General features: G+C 39.0%; 3 protein-coding genes across 4 annotated transcripts; 2 read left to right on the forward strand and 1 right to left on the reverse strand.

The window, feature by feature from the left end:
- Positions 1-466: 466 nt before the first annotated feature.
- On the forward strand, positions 467-8,890 carry dhrs7ca (dehydrogenase/reductase (SDR family) member 7Ca). The gene is made up of 7 exons (XM_085454995.1): positions 467-599; positions 2,593-2,758; positions 2,870-2,982; positions 5,756-5,966; positions 6,038-6,130; positions 6,886-7,035; positions 7,133-8,890. Exons 2-7 carry the CDS (start codon positions 2,596-2,598, stop codon positions 7,336-7,338), a joined length of 936 nt encoding a protein of 311 aa, XP_085311121.1. The 5' UTR covers positions 467-599; positions 2,593-2,595; the 3' UTR covers positions 7,339-8,890.
- A 184-nt stretch (positions 8,891-9,074) lies between these two features.
- On the forward strand, positions 9,075-10,750 carry LOC146711944 (protein NATD1-like). Its single transcript, XM_085455476.1, has 3 exons — positions 9,075-9,330; positions 10,003-10,121; positions 10,209-10,750. Exons 1-3 carry the CDS (start codon positions 9,177-9,179, stop codon positions 10,323-10,325), a joined length of 390 nt encoding a protein of 129 aa, XP_085311602.1. The 5' UTR covers positions 9,075-9,176; the 3' UTR covers positions 10,326-10,750.
- Positions 10,751-12,462: 1,712 nt separating this feature from the next.
- Positions 12,463-21,311, reverse strand: LOC146711945 (germ cell-specific gene 1-like protein). 2 transcript variants are annotated; one of them, XM_085454996.1, is made up of 6 exons: positions 21,008-21,311; positions 17,997-18,044; positions 16,944-17,096; positions 14,678-14,789; positions 14,316-14,366; positions 12,463-13,031 (listed from the first exon to the last, which is right to left on the reverse strand). In XM_085454996.1, exons 1-6 carry the CDS (start codon positions 21,309-21,311, stop codon positions 12,728-12,730), a joined length of 972 nt encoding a protein of 323 aa, XP_085311122.1. In that variant the 3' UTR covers positions 12,463-12,727. The 2 variants fall into 2 exon arrangements, with proteins under 2 accessions (XP_085311122.1, XP_085311123.1); XM_085454997.1 differs by lacking the exon at positions 14,316-14,366.
- Positions 21,312-21,339: the final 28 nt, after the last annotated feature.

Here is a 21,339-nt window from a genome sequence, read left to right on the forward strand (position 1 = left end):
AAAGTCCTGTTAGCACCAGGATTGTGGTTCAAAACTTGACTCAGTATCTTTAAAATAGCACATCAGGTTATCAGATTTCATCTCTGTTAGAGCTTGTGTCATACTAAAGACACATAGGCCAATTCATATCTGGTCCACCCGCTGACCTTAGTGTAAAAACACTAACACAACATTAATTTGGGATTTGTAGGTTTTCAGTAGGTTGTAGTAAAATTGAATTTGAATCCCTTATTTCAGGTAAAATGCAACCTGCAAGATAAGAACCACAGACCTCGGGATGCTTAGAAATACTTACAGTATGTGTGCTGTTTTATGCAGCAATGCGTAATTATTTATGGGTCACAGAAGAGGGGCAGCCTCCTGTAGCCAGTAGGAGCCCCATCTCCTCCCCACCTGTCATTCTAAACATACCATGTTGACAACATACATGGAAAATAACTGACTCAGCTGTGCTGCTATTAAAAGAGCTCAAATCCTAAAGTATTGCAATGCCTGGCCGGTTGGGCTGCTGTCATGTCACAGGAGCTGTGCTGAGCAGAGCAGCTACAGCTCCTCAGGAGAGGAATTAAACTCGACTACCTGCAGAGGCCCAGGAAGCGGTAAGCGGTGGCTGCTAATTCAATTCCTTGCAAATGTCGAGGTTGGGTGGCTCAGCCACTCAGAAATGAGCTGCTCATTATAATCTAGCTGTGAGTTATGCAAAGTGCAGAGACCATGTGAGGACGGTGGGGAAACTTTGCTTTAATGTAAAATTCGACCGCAGACTCAGAAGGCAGAGGGACTGAGAAGTGCTCCGTTATTTCCCGACTTTGTTTTGGAATAACCTGGCGAGTCCGGGGTGACACTGAGCCTTTGTGAGGGCCACAGCATCTATTTTTAGTGCAGTGTATTTTTAGAAAACTCTTCTTGGACGAACAGCCAGTGCTTGGCATGGTGAGCCTTAACTGAAAGGTTATCCTCAAATTCCTGGTTGGATACAACATGCGAGTGTCTGTCTTCACTGCCAGATGAGAAATGTGTAGAGTTAATGATGGTATGAGGTGGCCAGTGGACTAAACACCAAGTAACTTTACACTGAAGTCATTTTGTGTCTTTTTGTTGCTGTTTTTTGTGCATTTGTCGTACTTTCAATCTCAGTCACCAAAGACTGAGTACAGAGTAATCCAGACTCACACTGGACCTGTTGTCATTTTGTCTCTTTTCACAACTTTTTTTTTTCTTGTGTCTGTTTGCTTTTTTATATTTGTGATTGTGTTTTATCTCGTCATTTTTTTCTCTTTGTTTAAACTAATTTTGTGTCTCTCTGTTGTTATATTTTTTTGTTTTGCAGTTGCCTTTTGTGTGCGTCGGTTGGATAAATATCTGTTCCTTTGTTATTTTTCTCTTTTCCTGCAACTTTGTCTTTTCATTGCTTTTTTGTGCATTTGCTTTGCAGTTTTTTCTTTCTTAGTTTTCCCCTGTTGTGATTTTTTTGTGTTTTGTGTTCTAGTGTTTACTGTCATTTTTGTCTCTTATTGCAGGCTTGTTTTTTTCTCTCTTTGTAGTAACTTTTTGTATCTTTTTGTTGCCATTTTTATCTTTTGCGCTACATAAACAGTATAAATGATGGATGTACCTAGAGTGACGTCATCCACTGGTTTCTGAGGTCGTGTTTTTAAGCCTCGAGATGAACATTTTCTCCGTTGCCATCTTGGTTTAAAAAAAGTGGATGTGATGAGGACGAGCAGGTCCAACTGTCAGACGGTCACTGGCTAGTGGTTATCACAGATATGGTAACCCATCCAGGGATCTGGCATCATTTCCTAATGCCTAACTCTAACCCTACGATTCACAAGACAAATTTGTTTAAAGACTTTAAATAATAGTGTGAAAAGCTGGACTTGATATCAAGTAGTTGATGAGAACTTGTGTATAAATATTAAAATATCCAAGTATACTGTCTGTACAGAAGAAAGACATTAATGATCTCTCATTTGTCTTTATTTTGATTACTGGTGTAAGAACGTGGTTTAAAAACTCTTCTCTGTTTTTGTTTCAGAGTCATAAGAACACATAGTTAGACTTAAAAAAGGTTGTAAAGGGTGAGATGGATTCCAATGTAACAGAGCCGGAGAGCTTCTGGGTATGAAACGCATGTAATGACTCACTTCCATCCCATCTCATCTGCATCAGTAAAATTCAAATAATATTCAATTTAAAACATAAATCCATGTTTCAGACTTGAAACATGCTTTTTGTGCCTAACCACGAGTTCAAGAGCATTTGTGGCTGTAAATGAGCACCTACCAGCACCTGTACAGCTCACACAGCAGCTGGAGTCCCATTGTCGTTGCTAAGACGCAGAACAAAACCCTGACAAAAAGGCAGAATTACATTTTTACACTTTGGTAATTGTACTGACTGCCAACCGAGGTCATTAGAGGACTGATTTTTCTCGGCTAGACTAACAGTTTCCCACGCTGTGTTAGAGGTGTGTCTGTGTTTCCTCAACATTTTGTCAACAAAATGTCAAACGTTTGACATATATCAAATATCTAGAAAGAATCATCCTTTAATTTCATTCCTACATGTTACAACTAAAACATTTTTCAGGAGATGGACTCGACGTGGACCACCACTGTGCTCCTGGTGCCCTGCGTGGTCCTGCTAACTGCTGGATTTTTCTACCTCTATGGTGTAATCATGGGACTGTTGTCCAAAAAGTCTGTACGCAACAAGGTGGTGGTTATAACTGATGCTTTATCTGGGCTTGGAAAAGGTAACACACAAACACACACACACACACACACTTTGGTAATTTTAGGTGAACCTTTTCACAGCATCTTTAAACTGAACTTGGTTTCTTAGCAGTTCTGTATGTTGTGTGAAGAGTGTGCAGGCGTGTTTCACAAAGGAGGCGCGAGGCTGATCCTCTGCGGGAAAAACTGGGAGAAACTCGAAGAACTCGCTGATGATTTGGCAAATTCTTCGGATCCAACAGTGGTAAGTCTAAAAGCACTGAAATTAGAGATTATAACAGCTCGTAGACCGAAGGACCGTTGACAAAGTACTCAGTGAAGTACACTATATTGCCAAAAGTATTCACTCACCCATCCAAATCATTGAATTCAGGTGTTCCAATCACATTCATGACCACAGGTGTAAAAAACCTAGGCATGTAGAGTGATCCCAACTTTGTGCAAACAGTTTGGGGATGGCCCCTTCCAGTTCCAACATGGCTGGGCACCTGTCCACAAGTCTGTGCTGGAGACTTGTGAAATGGATGAGCAAGTTTGGTGTGGGAGAACTTGACTGGCACAGTCCTGACCTCAACCTGACAGAACACCTGTGAGATGAATTACAGTGTAGCCTGTGACGCAAGCCTTCTCGTCCGACATCAGTGTCTGACTTCACAAATGGGCCTCTTGAAGCATAGTCAAAAATTCCCAGAAACAATTCTAAACCTTGTGGAACGCCGTCCCAGAAGAGTTGAAGCTGTTGTGGTTGCAAAGACTGGCCCAACATCTCAGTAAACTCTGTGGATTAACAATGGGATGTCAGACGAGAAAAATCCTTTGGGCAATATATTGAATCAGAACACTGTAAAAGATGTAATCACTAATAATGTGCAATAAAGCTTCCTTTTCACTGGCATTTATTACCAGGCTGCATTTTTTGCTGGTGGAGCTGCTCTTAGGGTCTTTGGTGGATTGTAAATGTCAAAGTAATTTAAAAAATGAAGAAGTGAAAACTTACATTTTCTTCCCTTTTAAGATGATGAAACATTTTTGAATTAACTTGAACCACCTTTTCAGAATTACTAGGCTCCACATAAAAAGAGTAATTTCAGAGTTTTTGCTGTTCAGTATAATCAGAGTTTGCAGTGTGAAATAATGACTTAAATGTTTGAATGCAACAAAGCCAGAGAGCTTCTGAGTATGAGACACCCGTTTTTCATATAATCACATTATGTGAAAATCACCTTAATCGGATCCTAATTAAGGGTTTGACTGAAAAGATCAAAGTGAAGCGACAGATGTGCATGAAGACTTGATGTTTCATGAGCTTCAAGCTCTTTTATCAAAGCTTCATAGATAATATGAACCCTCAACGGTCCTAGAACCTGTATCTTTTCTGACCCTTAATAGGCCAATCGAAAAGCTCTAACTCTCGTCACGATGTGCTTCCCTCTCGCATTATCAAAAATGCCCTGAACACTATAGGACCCTGCATCTCACTTCTAATGAATTCATCCCTCTTATCAGGCTAACCCTCGCCAACCTTCATTGGCTCCCCGTCAAATACCGTATGGTTTTTAAAATCCTTTTATACACTTTTAAAATTTTAAATAAATTGGCACCCAGCTACTTAATCGACCTCCTTGACCTATACATCCCCACGAGAGCACTCAGATCCTCTAACCAGGGGCTCTTAATGCAACCAATGTCTCGACGGAGGAGTAGGGGGGATCGTGCTTTTGCTTTTGCCCAAAACTCTGGAACAGTTTGCCGATTGATGTCCGTGCGTCGGAATCCATCCAATCCTTTAAATCACGTTTAAAAACCCACCTGTTTAAGCTTGCCTTCCAAACAACTTGGTTTTTAACTTTTCCCTGGTTCATGCTTGTTGCCACGTCACCATCTTATAACTGTATATCTTTTGCTGATAATTGTATTTTCCTGCTCCTTTACTGCTGTAACCCCGCAAATGCGGCTTGTCTGTGAAACACTTTGATGTACCTGAGACTTTTAAATGTGCTATAAAAATAAAATTGAAACAGAAACTGAACTGAATATCATAGATAACTACAGCATCAGGAAAACTAGGAAAACACTAAGAATTTACTGGGGAAAAAGAGGTAGAGCAGACAGTGAAGACAACAGTTATGAATATACAAAGACTGAATACAGGTGGAAACAGGTGGAAACAATCAAGGGATAACAAGATAAAGACAGTAAAGCTAAAGACAGACAGCACAAAAACTACCAAAATAAAACAGGAAGTAAAACAGGGAATAAACAAATCACTGGGGCACAGGGGAGGCAGGATAAACAGAAACTCAAGTAATTACATAAAAACAAAACCACAACCAAGAAGAGAACAAAACTCAAACATGTGAATACAAACATAAAGAAACCAACCAGGAAACAACTTATAAGAATACAAATCTCAAAACATCACCACACAAAAATCCCAAAATTAAAACCACAAATCAGGCACAAAATCCTGACATGATATTCTTAGCGTAAAGAATGATAACATGAAGCCAACACTTCAGTGCATTTTGTCAATAAGAAAAAAAATTCTTCCACTTACACAACAGGAATTAAGAAGACTCGAATATAAATTGGCTGTTGTTCTGCTGTCACATCACTTCCTGTGACCACTATTTGGCTTTATAGAACAGCCACTAATGTTGCTGCAGGTCACGTAGAGCCCACTGTGCAAATGTCACACATGATGCTACACTGAAATTCACCGTAGCACCACACCCGTCAAGAAAAACTCAAAACCTTCCACATTTGTTCTTCTAAAGACTTTTGTGTATGAAACACAAACAATTAATTATATTATTTCTGTCTCTGCACATTTATGTAAATTCTGTGTTTTTCAGCATGTTAGCTATTATTACTGCTATTACTATTACTACTAATAATAAACAGATTTTAATTGCTCAAATCATAAGTACTGCATTACAAGTGAAAGTAAATGAGATGTAGTCACCATACAGCACTTTGCTGCCATGCAGACCTCCTCTGCTGTTTCTCCTCTTCAGACGTTTCCTCCTAAGTTGGTGCTGCTGGATTTTGGAGATACGGACAGCATGCCTGAGGCAATCGCAGAGATCCTGGACTGTTATGGGTGCCTGGATATTATTATCTTTAACAGCAGCATGAAGGTGAAAGCTCCAGCACAGACTGTGTCTCTGGAGGTGGACAAACTGCTGATGGACAACAACTACTTTGGGCCCGTCACTCTGGCTAAAGGTAGATGATGGGAACATGTTCAACTTTGACCTTCTAAGGGTGAGACGATGAAGGCTGAATTTCTCTTTCAGGCGTGCTGGCCTCCATGATCTCCAGGAGAAGTGGTCACCTGCTGCTGGTTAACAGCATCCAAGGGAGACTAGCTGTGCCTTTTCGCAGTACCTGTGAGTTTTTAAATTCCCTTTTTCATGAAACATCAGATAACTTCAGTCTGCATAATGTTCGTATTACAAAAACTGGTTTTAGTTTATGGTGAACTCATTTGCTGTATGTTGAGGTAATCTGTTGTAAAACTGCTTAAACTGTTTCTGTGGAAACAACAGAAACGTTAGTTCAGTCTGTATTTTGTTTCTGATCAGTTACAAAGCAAACTCGAGATTTTTGACAAGAATCAACAGTTCTAATTACTCATTTCTTTGATATTTGGTAACAGCAGAATTAATAATAATCTTAGTAGCTAAATGCAAGAAATGGTGATGTGTTATTTTCTCTATTTTTCTGCCAATAGTTTTTCTCAATATTGCACATAAACACAAAAAAATATGAAAAAAATATCTAAGTTACTAAAAATTATATATATTTGAAAAATATTATTTTATTGAAAAAAATTCAAATTGGTATGAAGAAAGTTCATTTTAAATAACTAATGTTAGCCTAACGCTAACATTGAGTTACCATTAACACTTAGCATTAAGCAGCAAGTATTCAGATTTGGACTTTTTTTTATATATATATTAAAAATGACTTAAAACAATCCATTATCAAAGTTTTCAGACTCCTTCAAAGACGATTTTTAAAAATTTGAATGTAAACATTTTAAAATTCCAGTGCAGAGTTTAGATTAGATTAGAAAACAAGTTTAGATTATCCCTGCTGTTTCCTCAGAGAAGATGATGACAGGTTTCACTCTGTATCTTAGACGCAGCCTCTAAACACGCTGTTCAGGCCTTCTTTGACTGCCTGAGAGCGGAGGTGGAGGAGTACGGCATCTCCGTCAGCACCATCAGCCACAACTTCATCAGCTGCTCTGCGTCTGGAGCCCCAGCCACCTCCAAATCCCTGTGGTCGTGTGAGTAAACTCAGAGGAGGCAAGACAGATGTTCAAACACTTCTTTTATTGTTGAAAATGCTGAGTGTTATTTCCTCTTCCTGTCGGCTCACTGCAGTGTTGTACACTAAGAAGCCCCTCGGCGTTTCTCCTGATGAAGCCGCCGCGGAGATTGTGAAGACTTTAAACAATAAGAGGAAAGAGGTGGTGATTGCTCCCTCGCTCCCTAAGATGGCCATTTACGCCAGGTCCTTTTTCCCAAATGTGTTCTTTGCTGTGATTGGTGCAGGGGTGAAGAACGCCGCCATCGCCGCTGAGATGTAGATACTGCCTCAGCACCGGGATGATGGGACACATGACATGAGGTTTTTAACAAATCAGTGGAAGTCAAAGATATTTTAATGATCATTTGATGTTCGTGTGCATGGCGCATCAGTTCCAGATTTAATCCACATCACATTATCTGTTGCTGTTGGTTTAATTGAATTGTGGGAAAATCAGCGATATGATTTTCATGAATCATGAAGCTGCCACACAGAGTGGGGGCCAACAGGGGTCCAACAACAAAGGTTTGCCTCTGAGCTCCTAAGTGTGTAAATCCAGCCTGTGGATTAGTGTTTTGTCTTATACTCAGATTTGTGTGTAAAATATTGATTTTCTTCATTTTAATAAACAGAGTTTCCTTAAAACTCAACAATCAGGAGTTACAGGACTTACAGCACTTACTCATATTTATAAATGTTCACTTCTTCTTTAGTTTTCATAGCAGTTCTATCAGAAGGCGACGTATTGAAGAGATTTTGCATCTGTTGCCGAATTTATGGACCTATTGCTGTAGGTTGTTGGGTTTTTTTTTTGTTTTTTTTTTTAAAAAAAAGGCTTGTTAACATATTATTGTTGGCACCGAGATCATATGTAAGACTATGGACAAATGTTATTTTACAAGTTTGGAATTTTCACATGATCTTAGAAAGAATTTCCTGAAAATGACCACATAATTTAGTACTTATTATGGCGACAATGGAATTTTTATTGTATTTAAACTATAATCAAAGTATTAACTATGAAATATTATTAAAATATGAACTATTTACTCATTATTCATTCATCATGAAATGTGTCATTTACTGTATGAGTCATGGTTTGAAGTGTAATAATTACTTTCACTACTGCCACTGAAAATAAACTGTACAAATAACAAGCTTGCTAAAAGCTCAAAATTTCAAATTATTTCTGAATAAGTTGACATTTCAAGAAACTAACTTGAAATTTGTAACTTCAGAGTGGCGTTTTTTTTTTCAAGAAGAAGAAACCAGCTTCCATACCTTACTGACTAAATCTCACAGAGAACTTAAAATTGTATCTATATCTATAGATATAGATATATATGTTTATACATATACATATATATATATGTATTTACTGCTCTATAATTTACGCCACACTTTGGAAATGTTTGTACTTACTTGATTCAAATTAACAGATACATTTACAAACAGCTTTTACATGAAAGATGTTATTGAGCTTTAACAGAATGCTTGGAAATAAGATACAGAAATATTTTCATATTTGGGTTCATGTTTATGATCGAAATAGTTAGGGATGTTTCATGGTCATGAAATTTATGACTGTGAAGAAACACACAGCTATATAAATATCCTGGCTGCTTTTGTCCGAGGTGCTCTTTGAAATAAAATCACTGGGTTAAATAAATCAATCATCTTGAAACACCTCTGGGCTCTTAATTGAAGTTATTTTGAAGAAAAATCGAAATTAATTTGAACTTGAATTTCAATTGTGGGACATAAAAACTTCATGCATGGAACAATTATTCTTAAAAATCATTTTATAAACTCTGTTCCCAACCACAGATGTCAACTTGTGGTTCTTTCAGTGCCAAATTTCTCTCTTATAATGTCTCTCAGTAGAGAGTTACAGAAATGGAACCAATAATTATAAAAAATACTAGGATTACTGTTCTGATATGACAGTTTTCAGTGAAATGAATATCCTATGAATCCCATTATTTTGTTTTGAAGGTCAAAGGAATTTAATGATTAACTCCTGCCTCATGGCGCACTCTGGCGGACAAGTCAGAGAAGACCTGATCGTCGACGCGCTGTCGTGTTTTAGCTGTTTATTTAATTTAATTTTTAAAATAAATGGCTTTTAGAATACTTTCCAGAGTCTGTACACTGAGTCACGGACTGAAATCCTCTCAGACCGCCTTCAGTACGTTAAGCTCCGCCGGCAGTTTAAAGGTTGAACATGACCGACGTAACCAGCGCTTCACGGTCACCGCAGGCAGCAGTACTGGTAAGCACACAGCCCGAGTTGCAGCTCCCCTTCCCGCGTAGAGCCTCTAAGAGAGCCCGAGGTGTCGTCGCGGCCTGATGGAGGACATTTGAGATGATTAATTATTTTAAATTCAATATTGTGTTGTGTGATGTGTTTCTCTTTCAGTTGTTTATTTGGATCCCTCTCACACATAAATCCCTCTCACACATAAATTGTGTGTAGCAATCAGAGCGCTCAGCGAAATTCCATTTAAAAATGTGTGTTTTAATGGTTTCTTTGGTTAAAGTCAGCTTCTTTTTAACCCATACCAATGTCATATATTTTAAAGGGTTCAGTGCCACTTAGCTAAGAGATCGGCATACTTATTGTGATCTGTACTAATGTATTTTGGTGAAATCTTTGCTAAGTCAAGACCTAGCACAACAAGTTGCAGGGGAGAAGTTGGGGTTTAAATTAAGGTGTTTTTGATGGGAATTTGGTATTTTCTGTTCCAACTGATTTAATTTTGCTGAAAGTTTCACAAGTTCCCCATTTGAAAGAAAATGAGCTGTATTACTTTCTATGAAATAGCATGAGATAATTTAATCTAGGAAATACAAAAATCATGTGGTGATTTTTAATTTTTTTTTCTTCCTATAAGCATCTGCTTAATATTATTGTAATAAGGAGCCATTACTGTCCTCTTTCTAGCGGACCATGAATGTGGGGTGCTGAAATACAGATTCACTGGGGAGAAGGAGGTGGACCTGATGTCGACCTTCGTACCCGAGACATACAGGGGCCATGGTGTTGCAGCTCTGCTGTCGAGGGTAAAACTCCAGGTGTCAGTCAACTCGTTTCAGGTCATACGTGATTTTTTTCTGAGTAGTTTTAATGTTTGTTTTGTTTCTTAACAGGCTGCGCTGGACTTTGTGGTTGAAGAGAACTTAAAGGCTCATGTCTCCTGCTTGTACATAAAGAAGTACGTTGAAGAACAACCAGAGCAGAGATATAAAGAGTTTGTCATCACTTGACTGCAGCTTCTATGGCACCTACATGCTGTATGTCTGTGAAGGTTCTCAGTCATCCAGGTCTTCATAGTTTAAGGAGTCCAGACGCTTTTCTTTCCAAGCTCCTTAGACTACATACTGTAATTCTACCTCTAATTAACTACACTCGCACAGTGTGCAATGTACAAGTGAGAAATCTCACATCATTCAATGTACATTTAAACAATTTTAAATGTAATGTGGACTATATTTGGATAAAATAACCAAAAATATAATTAAACCAATGGGTTGAAGGTGATATTTGTATTATAATAAGAACAGTTTAACAGATAAACTGTGATTCTTTTAAAAATATCAGACTGTGTGCATGCATGACTGAATTTTCTACCAATAAAATTCATTAAAATGTAATTAAAAACCTTTGTTATACTATACAAGCGTATTATTATATTATACATGCAGAATTATGTAGTTGATATGTAGAGTAAATAATACAATTTTTATATTAAAAAGTTTACATAAAGGGACATCTGCTCATTTCCACATGTATATTTATTCCTGGACCCCACTAGAGTAGCTTTGCATGAGTCACAGTTCAAAATAAGTTTTATTTATCTCATACTAGGCTTTGGTGTGACCCCTGACTTCATGCTCTGTTTGAAAGAAGCTTTCTGATGATTGGCTGCCCCACATAAACAGCAGATGAGTGGGACTTCAGGGTTGATTGACCATAAAGTGGATATCCCCACTGTATGAGATCATACAGAGGCAAGCGTGGGGAAAAAACCAAAACAAACTAGTAGAGTCTGAGATTTTAATTTACAGGAATTACTTTTATATACACTGACCTCATAATTTGACACTGTGGCCAGAGACTTTATGTATTTCTGTCTGTATATTAAGAAGGCAGTGTAGGTCCTAATCTGCAGTTAACAGAAGTGGACTAAAGCTAATTAGTGCAGTTGATTAAATTTTTCCTGGCTGATCAATCCAGCTTTAGACTGAGAGATTGCTTGCAATTAGCATAAATAGTAACTAATCACAGAATCATGCAGAGGCAAAAGTAGAAAAGACTTTGTAAACCTTAGTGTTTAAAGTATCCTATCTCACATGTATTACTTGTACATACTTTGACCTCTTTGGTTGAAACTTTGGCCTTGTGTAATACAAACCATATGGAACTAAGACGCAGTGTAATGTAGAAGCTTGTTTAGGTATCAATGTTATTAGTAATATAACTCTGTTATAGTGAGCCTACGTTAATAAATGCAGCAGAATTAATCACAAAAAGAAAGATTGTGGGGAAAATGGGCTCCGGTGTTACCACGAGCCTCGAATCACAGATGAAATCAGCGTGTTTGGCGAGCACAGCTGGATTCTCGCCAGCTGATGAGATTAATTCCCCCACAGCAACAGCAGCAGCAGCATGACAAGAGATTGGCCACAATCGAGCGTTTAATTGGGTTTGCTTGCTAGTTTTTAGAAGAGCAACAAAGTCAGTGAAAAGCACAGCTGTATTTAATTTCATCTTCATTACATCCTCAGTGACACAAACTGTGAGCTCGAGAGATATTGTGCTTTTTTTATTGTCTGCTTTTGTTCCAACAGATGTCAATCTTACTCCTGTAAACATGTTTTCCTGCACTTCTGTGTCGGCCTGATGCTGTCAGCGTTTGAGTTACAGCATGTCTCACATCAAAAGTACCAGAGTATAAAGACAGCAGCTGTTTCAGGGGAGTTGACAGAAAAGGCAAATTCCTGATGTAACATCTTATCAAGAGATGTTCTTTAAAAAAAACAAATCCTGAACAGTCAGTCGTGGAGAATATCTACAAACTTTGCAGCTGTCTTGGGTTTTTTCATTGTTGGAGTGGCTGTTTTGTGGTTGTTTCACAGGTTCAGTGGTTGTTTTGTATGTCTTGGCAGACATTTGTGTCCCAGTTTGCTATTTGACATTAATTTGTCATCTTTTTAAAATCTTTTATAGCTGACCGACTGTCCAACATCAGATGTTACTGGACACTTCAAACAGAGTCTAGTCTGTGCAGGTAGACCTGCGGTGATTCGGCGATACGTCCCTGATGGTACAGAATGAGGTAATTTTCTCTTCCTCTTGCTGAGCAGATCATTGAGCCTCGTTCTTCAGAGGACAGTTTGATCAAACATAAATGAAACAGGCTGGCTCAGCAGAAGCTAAAGCAGAAATGAAGGATCAGTCTTTCATCAGGAGCATTTACATCCAGTTTAGTGGGAAATGTAGCCCGTTTCCCTTCCCCACTTCTCACATTATCTTTTTTTAAGAACCAGACACATCTGGTGTGTGGAGAGGAACAAAATATACAAAAAAAGTCCTGAAGTAAATATTTAAATCCAAGAACAAGAGTCAGTGTAGGTCCAGGAAATCAACCCCAGAAACGTTTCCATCTTTAACAGTACGCCTCTCCTTGTGGTTCTGGTACATTGTCCATTTCGACCTCGTACGCTGTTCCTGTGGACGGCTTGTGGCCATTGACCGGCAGTTCTAGAGGTGCCTCGGCATCAACCGGCACAGTAGTCAGGTACATGTCCCACATCTGCTCGGGGACGTTCATCTCCATCATGTTCTGCTTTATCATCAGGCTCTTCTCGATGTTCCGCCGTTTGTATTTAAACTCGATGATTGTCTTTGTGTAGCGGTTCAGTGCCGTCACTGCAGACCCCATGCAGGTGCCGAAAGAGCCCCATGCTAATCTGTGGAGAGGGTTAAAAAGAGGGTTAGCCTACTGCTGAGCTGCAGCTGTAAGAACCCCAACAATAAACACGGCTCTACACAGACGTACCAGCAGTGTTGTTTGTGCTGTGTGCTATTTTAGTTTACAATCAAGAACTGGTAAAATGTAATCCCATTCCCAGGGCTTCTGTCGCCTTCCAACTCAGTAGTTGTAACTGTATCCAGTCCTACGGATATAACCAATCGTGTCAGCTACCTTGACAGCCGAGAGACAGACCTTTGCATTGACGACTTTTCAGTAACAAGTCCTCAGCTAATAAACATGCTCTTGATACTCCTCTTCTTCTGACTCTAACACTGATTATAATCTTCAGCTGTTTTTAGTATGACCCAAAATTAGCAATTGGGCCCATGAACTCACCAGCAAAGCATTTACTGAGTCTTTATTGTGAATAACTGGAATACATGCATCCATACACTGCAGTCATAATATCAACCCATCTGTCAACAAAAATAAAAACACAAATGGCAAAACTAAAACTCCCAGATTTTTGGGCAGGTATGCAACACTGCACAGTGTAGCAACAGACATGCCAAATCCTTCTCTTTAAATGTGCCTGGTACCCTTCATCTTCATTGTTCAGTGAGTACCATCTCTTCTGCACATAGTTTTGGTGCAGTTAGTGAAAGCCAGTTGAACAATCTGACTGTTCCAGGTGCTCCTAATCAAATGTACCAATTAAAATGATCAAAAAGTGTGAGAATTTTTGTAAAAGCTGACGTTTTGGAAGTTTTTCATTCATGTGAAATACGTAAGTAATGCCACAACCAGGTATGGGCATCCCAGCAAATTCATCCCATGGTCAGACCATGCAATGCTCAGAAAAGTGCAAAAATCCACAGAGCTAAAACTCACTTAAAGTTCATGACAGCAAAATTAAAAACATTCTGAACGACTATTGTGTGCAAAGGTTGCCAGCACAAAGCATGTTCTCTCTAAAAAGAACATGGCAGCATGGCTTAGGATTGCAGAGGTCAATCTGAACCAACCACAAGACTTCTGGAACAATGTCCTGTAGTTGACCATAATGCACAGCGCCACATTTAGAGAAAAACAAACACTGCATATCAACACAAACACTCCATACCAACTGTAAGCACAGTGGTGCAGGGGTTATGATTTAAGCTTGTTTTGACAGGTAAAAATCTTGGCCCAAGCTGCACCATACAACAGTTTATTATTTCAAACACAGGAGCAAAACTACAATAGAATGGCTATAAAAAGAAGAATCGAGGTGCTGTACCTGTGCAGAAATGTGAATGGGAAAGCATGCCTCACCTCAGAAGTGTGACTCCTGGAAACATAAACTACTGTTACAACCTCAGAAAGAGTCTGCTAGAGTTTGGCTGTGGACAGTAGAACCACTGTCTACCAATGTCCGGTTCATCATGGAATTTTTGAACTCAGTTAAACCCACAATACTGCTGCCTAGCTGACTGATCGAGCGCCTGCATACAATACGGTGGCTGTGGATGAGTCTCAAGCCAGAGAGGCAAAAGATTGTTTAGAAAATGGAAGGTAGTGAGCCTTAATTTGGGCCGTGATTATTTGATCTAGTGAGTAAAAATGTCAAAACAGCCAGAGATGAAGGTTAAAGTTGCTTACAAATAAGACCAGCTGTAGTCCCATGTTTTGGGTCTCCAATCTTCTGGCCCGGTGGCAACAGCCAGCTGGAATATGGTAGTAAACATCATGTGGGCCACCATCCCACAAAGGCCTGAGAACAAAAAAAGATAAAAAGACACCAAGTCAACAAGTGACTGCTCATTCAAACCGCAAAAAAAGACCAAAACTAAATTTAATAGAGTTGGGTTTGTGAATCTGTGACAACCGAGAGAGGACCATACTGATGGCTCTTTATCGTAAAAGTTATATGAAGCAATTTATTTGTGTATAAGATTAATATTTGGTTCTTTTAGAGGCTCGTAGTGCTAAAGTATGAGTAAAAGATCACCTGTTTTAACATGGGAGTAGACAGATCCCTACTTCTTTAAGATTCCAATCTTTCCAGTTTTTATGCTGGATTTTTATGTTTTTCCTGCTAATATGTTTTTGTGTTATTTGTTTTCTATGCCTTTTGTCTTTTCAATGTTTTTTTTATCCTAATGTTAATCTTGTTATGCTAATGTAGTGTTAGCATAACAAATTAAGTGTTTTAATACTGATATAATGTATTTCTGTTTTTAATAGAAATACATTGGTTTTCTAAAAATAATTTTTATGAATTAGGAGGGGTAAGAAAATAGAATTTAGTTGAATATGAACTGCACGGCCCCTTAGTTCCAGTTAATGAAACTCTTATTGATTCAACATATCAAGAAAATTTCATGGTCCCAACTTTGTGGGAACAGTTTGGGAATGGCCCCTTCCTGCTCCAGCATGACTGCACAGCAGTGCACAAAGCAAGCTCAAGAACAGTTTCCTCCCAAAAGCCATAACCATAAACACAGTTCCACCCCCCATTCCAAGGACTTCCTTCTATAAACCACCACCGTGCAATATTTAATTCTACGTGCAATAACTCAAACTATATATACATAACACTATTTATTTACATATTTATTTCCTTTTTTTACTGGATTGTATATTTGTACATTTTATATATTTTTTTCTCTAAATACTGTTCATATGTATATAATGCTGCAGAAACTGTGCATCTCATTGTACATCTGTATAGTGACAATAAAGGCATTCAATTCTATTCTATCCTCTAAGCTCCATAAAGACATGGGTGAGTGAGTTTGGTGTGCACAGAGTCCTGACCTAATTCATAGAACACCTTTGGGATGAATTAGAGTGGAGACTGTGAGGCAGGCCTTCTCATCCAGCATCAGTGTCTGACTGCACAAATGTGCTTCTGGAAGAATGGTCAAAATTCCCATTAAGTCACTCCTAAACCTTGTGGAAAGCCTACCAGAAGAGTTGAAGCCGTTATGGCTGCAAAGTGTGGGCTAACATCATAAAGCTAATGGATTAATGGGATGTCACTGAAACTCATATGCGTGTGAAGGCAGATGAGAGAATACTTTTGGCAATGCATTGTATTTATGATTTGTGAAAAATGATCACATGCAGTAAAAGACATAAACTCCAAGTGTGGATGATCCACATTTGTAAAACATTAAAAGAGTACATGAAATGACTGTAGTGACGGCTGAAGCCTGAAACATCCCTGTACAACACATACGTGATTTTCTGACTGACTCTGGGTGAGGTGGACTGGCCTGCCTGATCCAGGCTCTCCCTCAATCAGCAGCCTGCCCCTTCACAGCTGCTTTTCTTGGGATTAACTAATAACAACAGGGGGGATGGGAGTCGGGGGATGGGGGGAGTTGAGGGGGCGGGGGGATGCTCCTCTGGGCAGGTCTTGGCGCAGTCCAAAACCGCAGCCCCGGCTTCAATCGGATTAGTCCAGAAACCAGCAAATCCTCCAAGGCAGCGAGTGGACGCAGAGCAGTTAGCTGCTGCGAGCGCTCGCTCACTGTCAGCCTCATCTCATCCAGCCACCATGACCTGCTGCCCTGCTGCTTTTATTTACCGCCTATTCACCTATAATTTATCTCCATGTTTCTTGTCGATGTTAAAGGCTCTATACTTTAAGTCTCTCCTTATTTAGTATTTAAAGATTTAATCACGGGTTTAGGATAAAGTTGATTTAAGCAGTCAGCAGCTATAACTCCTCTTATGAGCAACTGTTGGCTTTAATAAACATGTCCCACCAACATCCATTTACAGAACATTTATCAGCAAAAAACAAAAAATTGTTTAAAGGTTTAATTAAAAGTAAAGAGGCATAAATGCTTAAGGGGAATTTAAGTTGTGAACATGAATGTTTTTATAACCTGCACTGGAGCTCATTATGCAGTGTTACCTGACAGGGCAGTGCACATGGCAGCAAAGGCACTGAGCTTCAGTTTGTTCATGACACTGAAGCAGGGGCACTGCTCCAGAGTCATCAGAGCCCCGCCCGCGAAGAGCAGGGTGAGGTACAGGGTCTCCGCCACGATACACAACCACAGCACTCCTGTGAATACAAAAAACAAACAAAAACAGGGAGGAAGCATAATCCTGCATGTCTAAAGGCAGACAAGCATGCATGTACAACAGGTCTGCTCATTTTATGTCTGGAGATCTGAATGAGTCTGTCTAGACTGCATGGATTTATAAAATCAGGACAGCAGCTGCTAATTCTAGATTCCTTACAAGCAAGACTTGCAAAGGTAAGATTTCTCAGTATGAGTGTAGTCGAAGGCCCTTTCCCAACCATTGTACTGAAACTGCATTAAGTTTTATAGCATTATTAGAAATAATGTTGGATAACATATTTAGAAAGTCACTGATACTTAGATATCAAGCATGTAAAATACTGTAAATCATCTTGAGGCATTCACGGTACATGTAAGTGTAAGACTGTGTCTTGGTTTAGAGACAGAGACATAATGTTTGTCGTTGTGAGACTCGAGTGTTTTATATGCCCCACATCCACCCTGGACTCCTGAGCTGCATTAAATTAACCCAGTTAAAACTGGAATAACAACAGGTCAACAACAAGTCCATGTAATTTACATTGATTTAATTCATATTAGTTTATGGCAATGTTTTTAGTTTAAAATCTTCTTTAATACAAAGTCATGTTGCTTTTGTAAATTATCGTCCCGTTAAGCATCAAATAGAAACTAAAGACGGGCATAGATACCTAAGACCATGCAGCATCCTTGACTTATATTCAGATGTTTTGAAGCCCCAAAATGGCAAAATTGGAGATTCCCGAGCGGGCCTTTATGAACTAATGGTTGACATCGTGGGAACTATGTCCATCTTTTATATACAATCTATGTTATCCTCTTGAGGTCAAAGTACCCATAAGGTAACAGAAAACTCTAAGAAATCAAAAGACAGTTAAAAATATAAAAATCTCACCAACCTCTTTCATTTTCAGGTGCAATATCTGAGAATTCTCGACATTCAAACCCTGAAAAAAAAGGGGAAAAAGTAAGTTTTCTTATGTAGAAGAATCCACTTTGACACTAATCACGAAAACACCCTTAAAAGCTGCAATCCCCAGCATCAGTTGTACGCCGAAATTATTCGCTGGGTCATTCCAGCTCAAATCAACGTGGCCATTCTGCTCGACCATCTCCCGTTTGCTGTAAATTTCATTATGCACAGTTTGGACAAATACAAGAAAAAAGTTCTGTATAGATGGATTTAAAATTTCATAGCAGTCATTTTATATGCCCAAACTTTGGACCATAAACTTTTTATGCAAATTGAGCAGAAAATGTTCTACAAACTTTGCTGATTTAATATGGAATTCTTTTTTAAATGTGTATCTGTAAGAAAATCTCACATTCATGGTTATTTGTTCAATCAGCTATGCAATTCTTGTGATTGTCAATAAAATGAATTAAGTGCACTCAGTAGTATCAAAAATACTTACAAGTATTTTTTTTACATGAAGTCATGACTTTTGAATATTATATATTTTTAAAAGTATATTTTGATATAATGTGAGTCCACAAACACTGACATCTTTGCACCGCAGCCGCATATATAAAACTGATTGTAGCATCTGATGATATTGTTTTGTGATACGTAGAGCTGGGCGATATGAGATTTTTTCATATCACGATATGTTTTTTTCATTTCAGGCGATAACGATATCTATCACGATATAAGCCAAATAACTATATTTGTAAGATTTAAATGTGCCGTTGCTCACAAGTAAAATGTGAAATAATCAGCAGCTTGTTTTTATTTAAATATTTATTTCCCATAATAAGTTCAACAGGGTAGATGTACTTAAGGAACATGAGACTTTTTCAGATAAATAAAGGCAAATATTGCAAACTACACAAAAGGCAGCCGCTAAAGCGTTTAAGTTTCAAAATAGAACAAACGAAACAGACTAAATTGTCAATTCCACTTAGAAACAAAATATTAATTCTAAAAATAAATCTTAGTTTGTTTTACAGAATAACAGACAAAACTGACTAACTTTTGTCAATATCAAATAAACTGAGAACTAAAAGGAAATTCTCAATCTCTCCTTGTTGTATAGCTTAGCTTTTCAAACAGTTTTAACAGTTACTTTAGTCTGACAAAAGCCGAATGACGAATTAGCGCTTCCAGTCAGAGACTGAGGCTACGTCCACACGTACACGGGTATTTTTGAAAACGGAGATTTTCCGTTTTCGTTTTAAAAAATAATCCCGTCCACACATAAAGGCAGAAATGAAGAAAAACGCTGCTATGAACATGCCAAAGCAGCAGGTGGCGCTAGATTCCTAACCGGAAAAAGTAAACAAAGCTGCGGCATAGAAGCAGAACCGAGTCGTATGTGTGGACGGACAGTAACTGTGTGTACATGTAAGCATTTAAACACTGCAGAGAGTAGAATTAACAGTAACAGTATTGTAGAAATTCATTTCACCGAAACAATAACGTGGTGCACAGTGTGACGCATGCACCAGTTTATTGTATTTCCAGACTTGCTTTCGGCACAATTTACAGTGCACGCTACTCTGTTTTTTGTCAGACTTGAAATAGCCGAAATACCTTCACACTACGGAACTTCTATGGCTCTTCCGTTCGACAATCTCTCCGGCATTGGAACCATCATCTGTTTTCTCTTCGGTCACGCTCGGTTGATTTTTCTAGTCGGCACACTCATTTCCTCCATTACGCGCTGGCTGCTTCCCAAACAAACACGTGCGGCTTGGCACTTGTGCTGTACGTAACAAGTCACGCGACGTGACGCTGCGGCTGTGATTGGTTCGGCTCTGCGCTACTTAGTTTGGATTGGCTGACCTTTTTTAAAAAAATTTTTTTTAATTTTTTTATTTTAAGAGGACAAGAGCGGCGAGGTCTATCGCGATAGCTTAATTTCTCTATCGAGTAAAAGTTATATCGCGATACATATCGTTATCGTTCTATCGCCCAGCTCTAGTGATACGGCACCTTGGTGTTGGAGCTCCCAAGGAACTGACTCTTGTGCTCTGATCATATTGGTGAAAATCAGTAGACAATTTGGCTCTTAGTTGCATGCAAATCCTTATAAAAATGTATTTTTCTGAGATTTATTACCAGAGCTTATGAAACCAACTGGGGCGGCTTGCATGCAACAGCAATGGCCGTAATCTGGAAGCTTTACTGTTTGATTATTTTGCTCTGTAACAATGACACTTTCATACACCCTACATATGTCCTGTAACGTGAAATTTTTATAGTGAAATTTATTTCTCTTTGAAAACATTTGTATTTTTCTTCCTCCATGCCAGGCAGATTGCTGCTTATCTGTCAGTATGATTCCTGTGGAAAGCATGTACACGTTTGTAATTAGGTTTTATGTTTCGCTTGATGAGATTTAGCTTTGACCTCAAGTAGAAAGCTGTAGTTATGATGCAACATGAAGGACCTTTTTGCAGTACCTGCATGCAGCATGTCACAGCTTTAATCCTAATCTGTACTTTGTCTTTTTCATTTTCCTCGTGCACTACCTTACCCCCTCCACAGGTGTAGCTTTTTCATTCGTTATTATTGGTCATAATGACCCAAAATATTACTTAAGAACAATATTGCACTGTTTGAAATGCTATTTTCCTATACACAGGCATAAAACAATAGGAAATCTAGCTAAAATGTGCTGAATTTAGACCTAAAGAGAATTTAACCCAGCTTACTCGAGTGCCAAAGTACACTCGCAGCTGTTTATCTCACCTTATCTGTGCATTATACATAAATGACCTTAAATGACTCAAGAGATTGCGTCCAGATGGTGCGATTCCAGTAACTGGGTTGACATTTATAAGCTGTAGATTAACTTGAGAGACTGTCTTGTGCGTTTACAGGAGCTGCTTCCTCCATTAGCTCTTCCTGTTTTTGAACGTCTGCAGCCCCAAAGCTAAAGGGCTGAAGAGCTTAGGGTCATCTTACCGTTCATGTCGGCCGCCTCCTCGCAGGAGAAGAATATCCCCGTGTGGAACTTCCTCATCAGAAACTTCTCCTCCCCCGTCTCAAAGATGTACTGCACTAGGCGGCTGTCGTTGAGGTTGGTGCTGTTGAAGCGGATGCAGTACCACTCCTTCTTGTTCACCGGTGGGCCTGTGCAGAAGGGTTTGGCCACCTTCCTGGTCCCCTCGCACCAGTAGCTGGTGGTCACCGCGGATAAGGCAAAAGCAAACGCCACAAAGTTGAGGGTGAGCGCCAGAGAAGCCCGCCGCCCGCGCTCTAGCCTCATGGTCAAGGCAAGGCCAGAGGAGATGAAA

This window comes from Copadichromis virginalis, linkage group LG4, assembly GCF_057382275.1.
Source record: "Copadichromis virginalis isolate Kocher_CV1m ecotype Utaka linkage group LG4, C_Virginalis_male_GT1.1, whole genome shotgun sequence".
Taxonomy (NCBI): Eukaryota; Metazoa; Chordata; class Actinopteri; order Cichliformes; family Cichlidae; genus Copadichromis; species Copadichromis virginalis.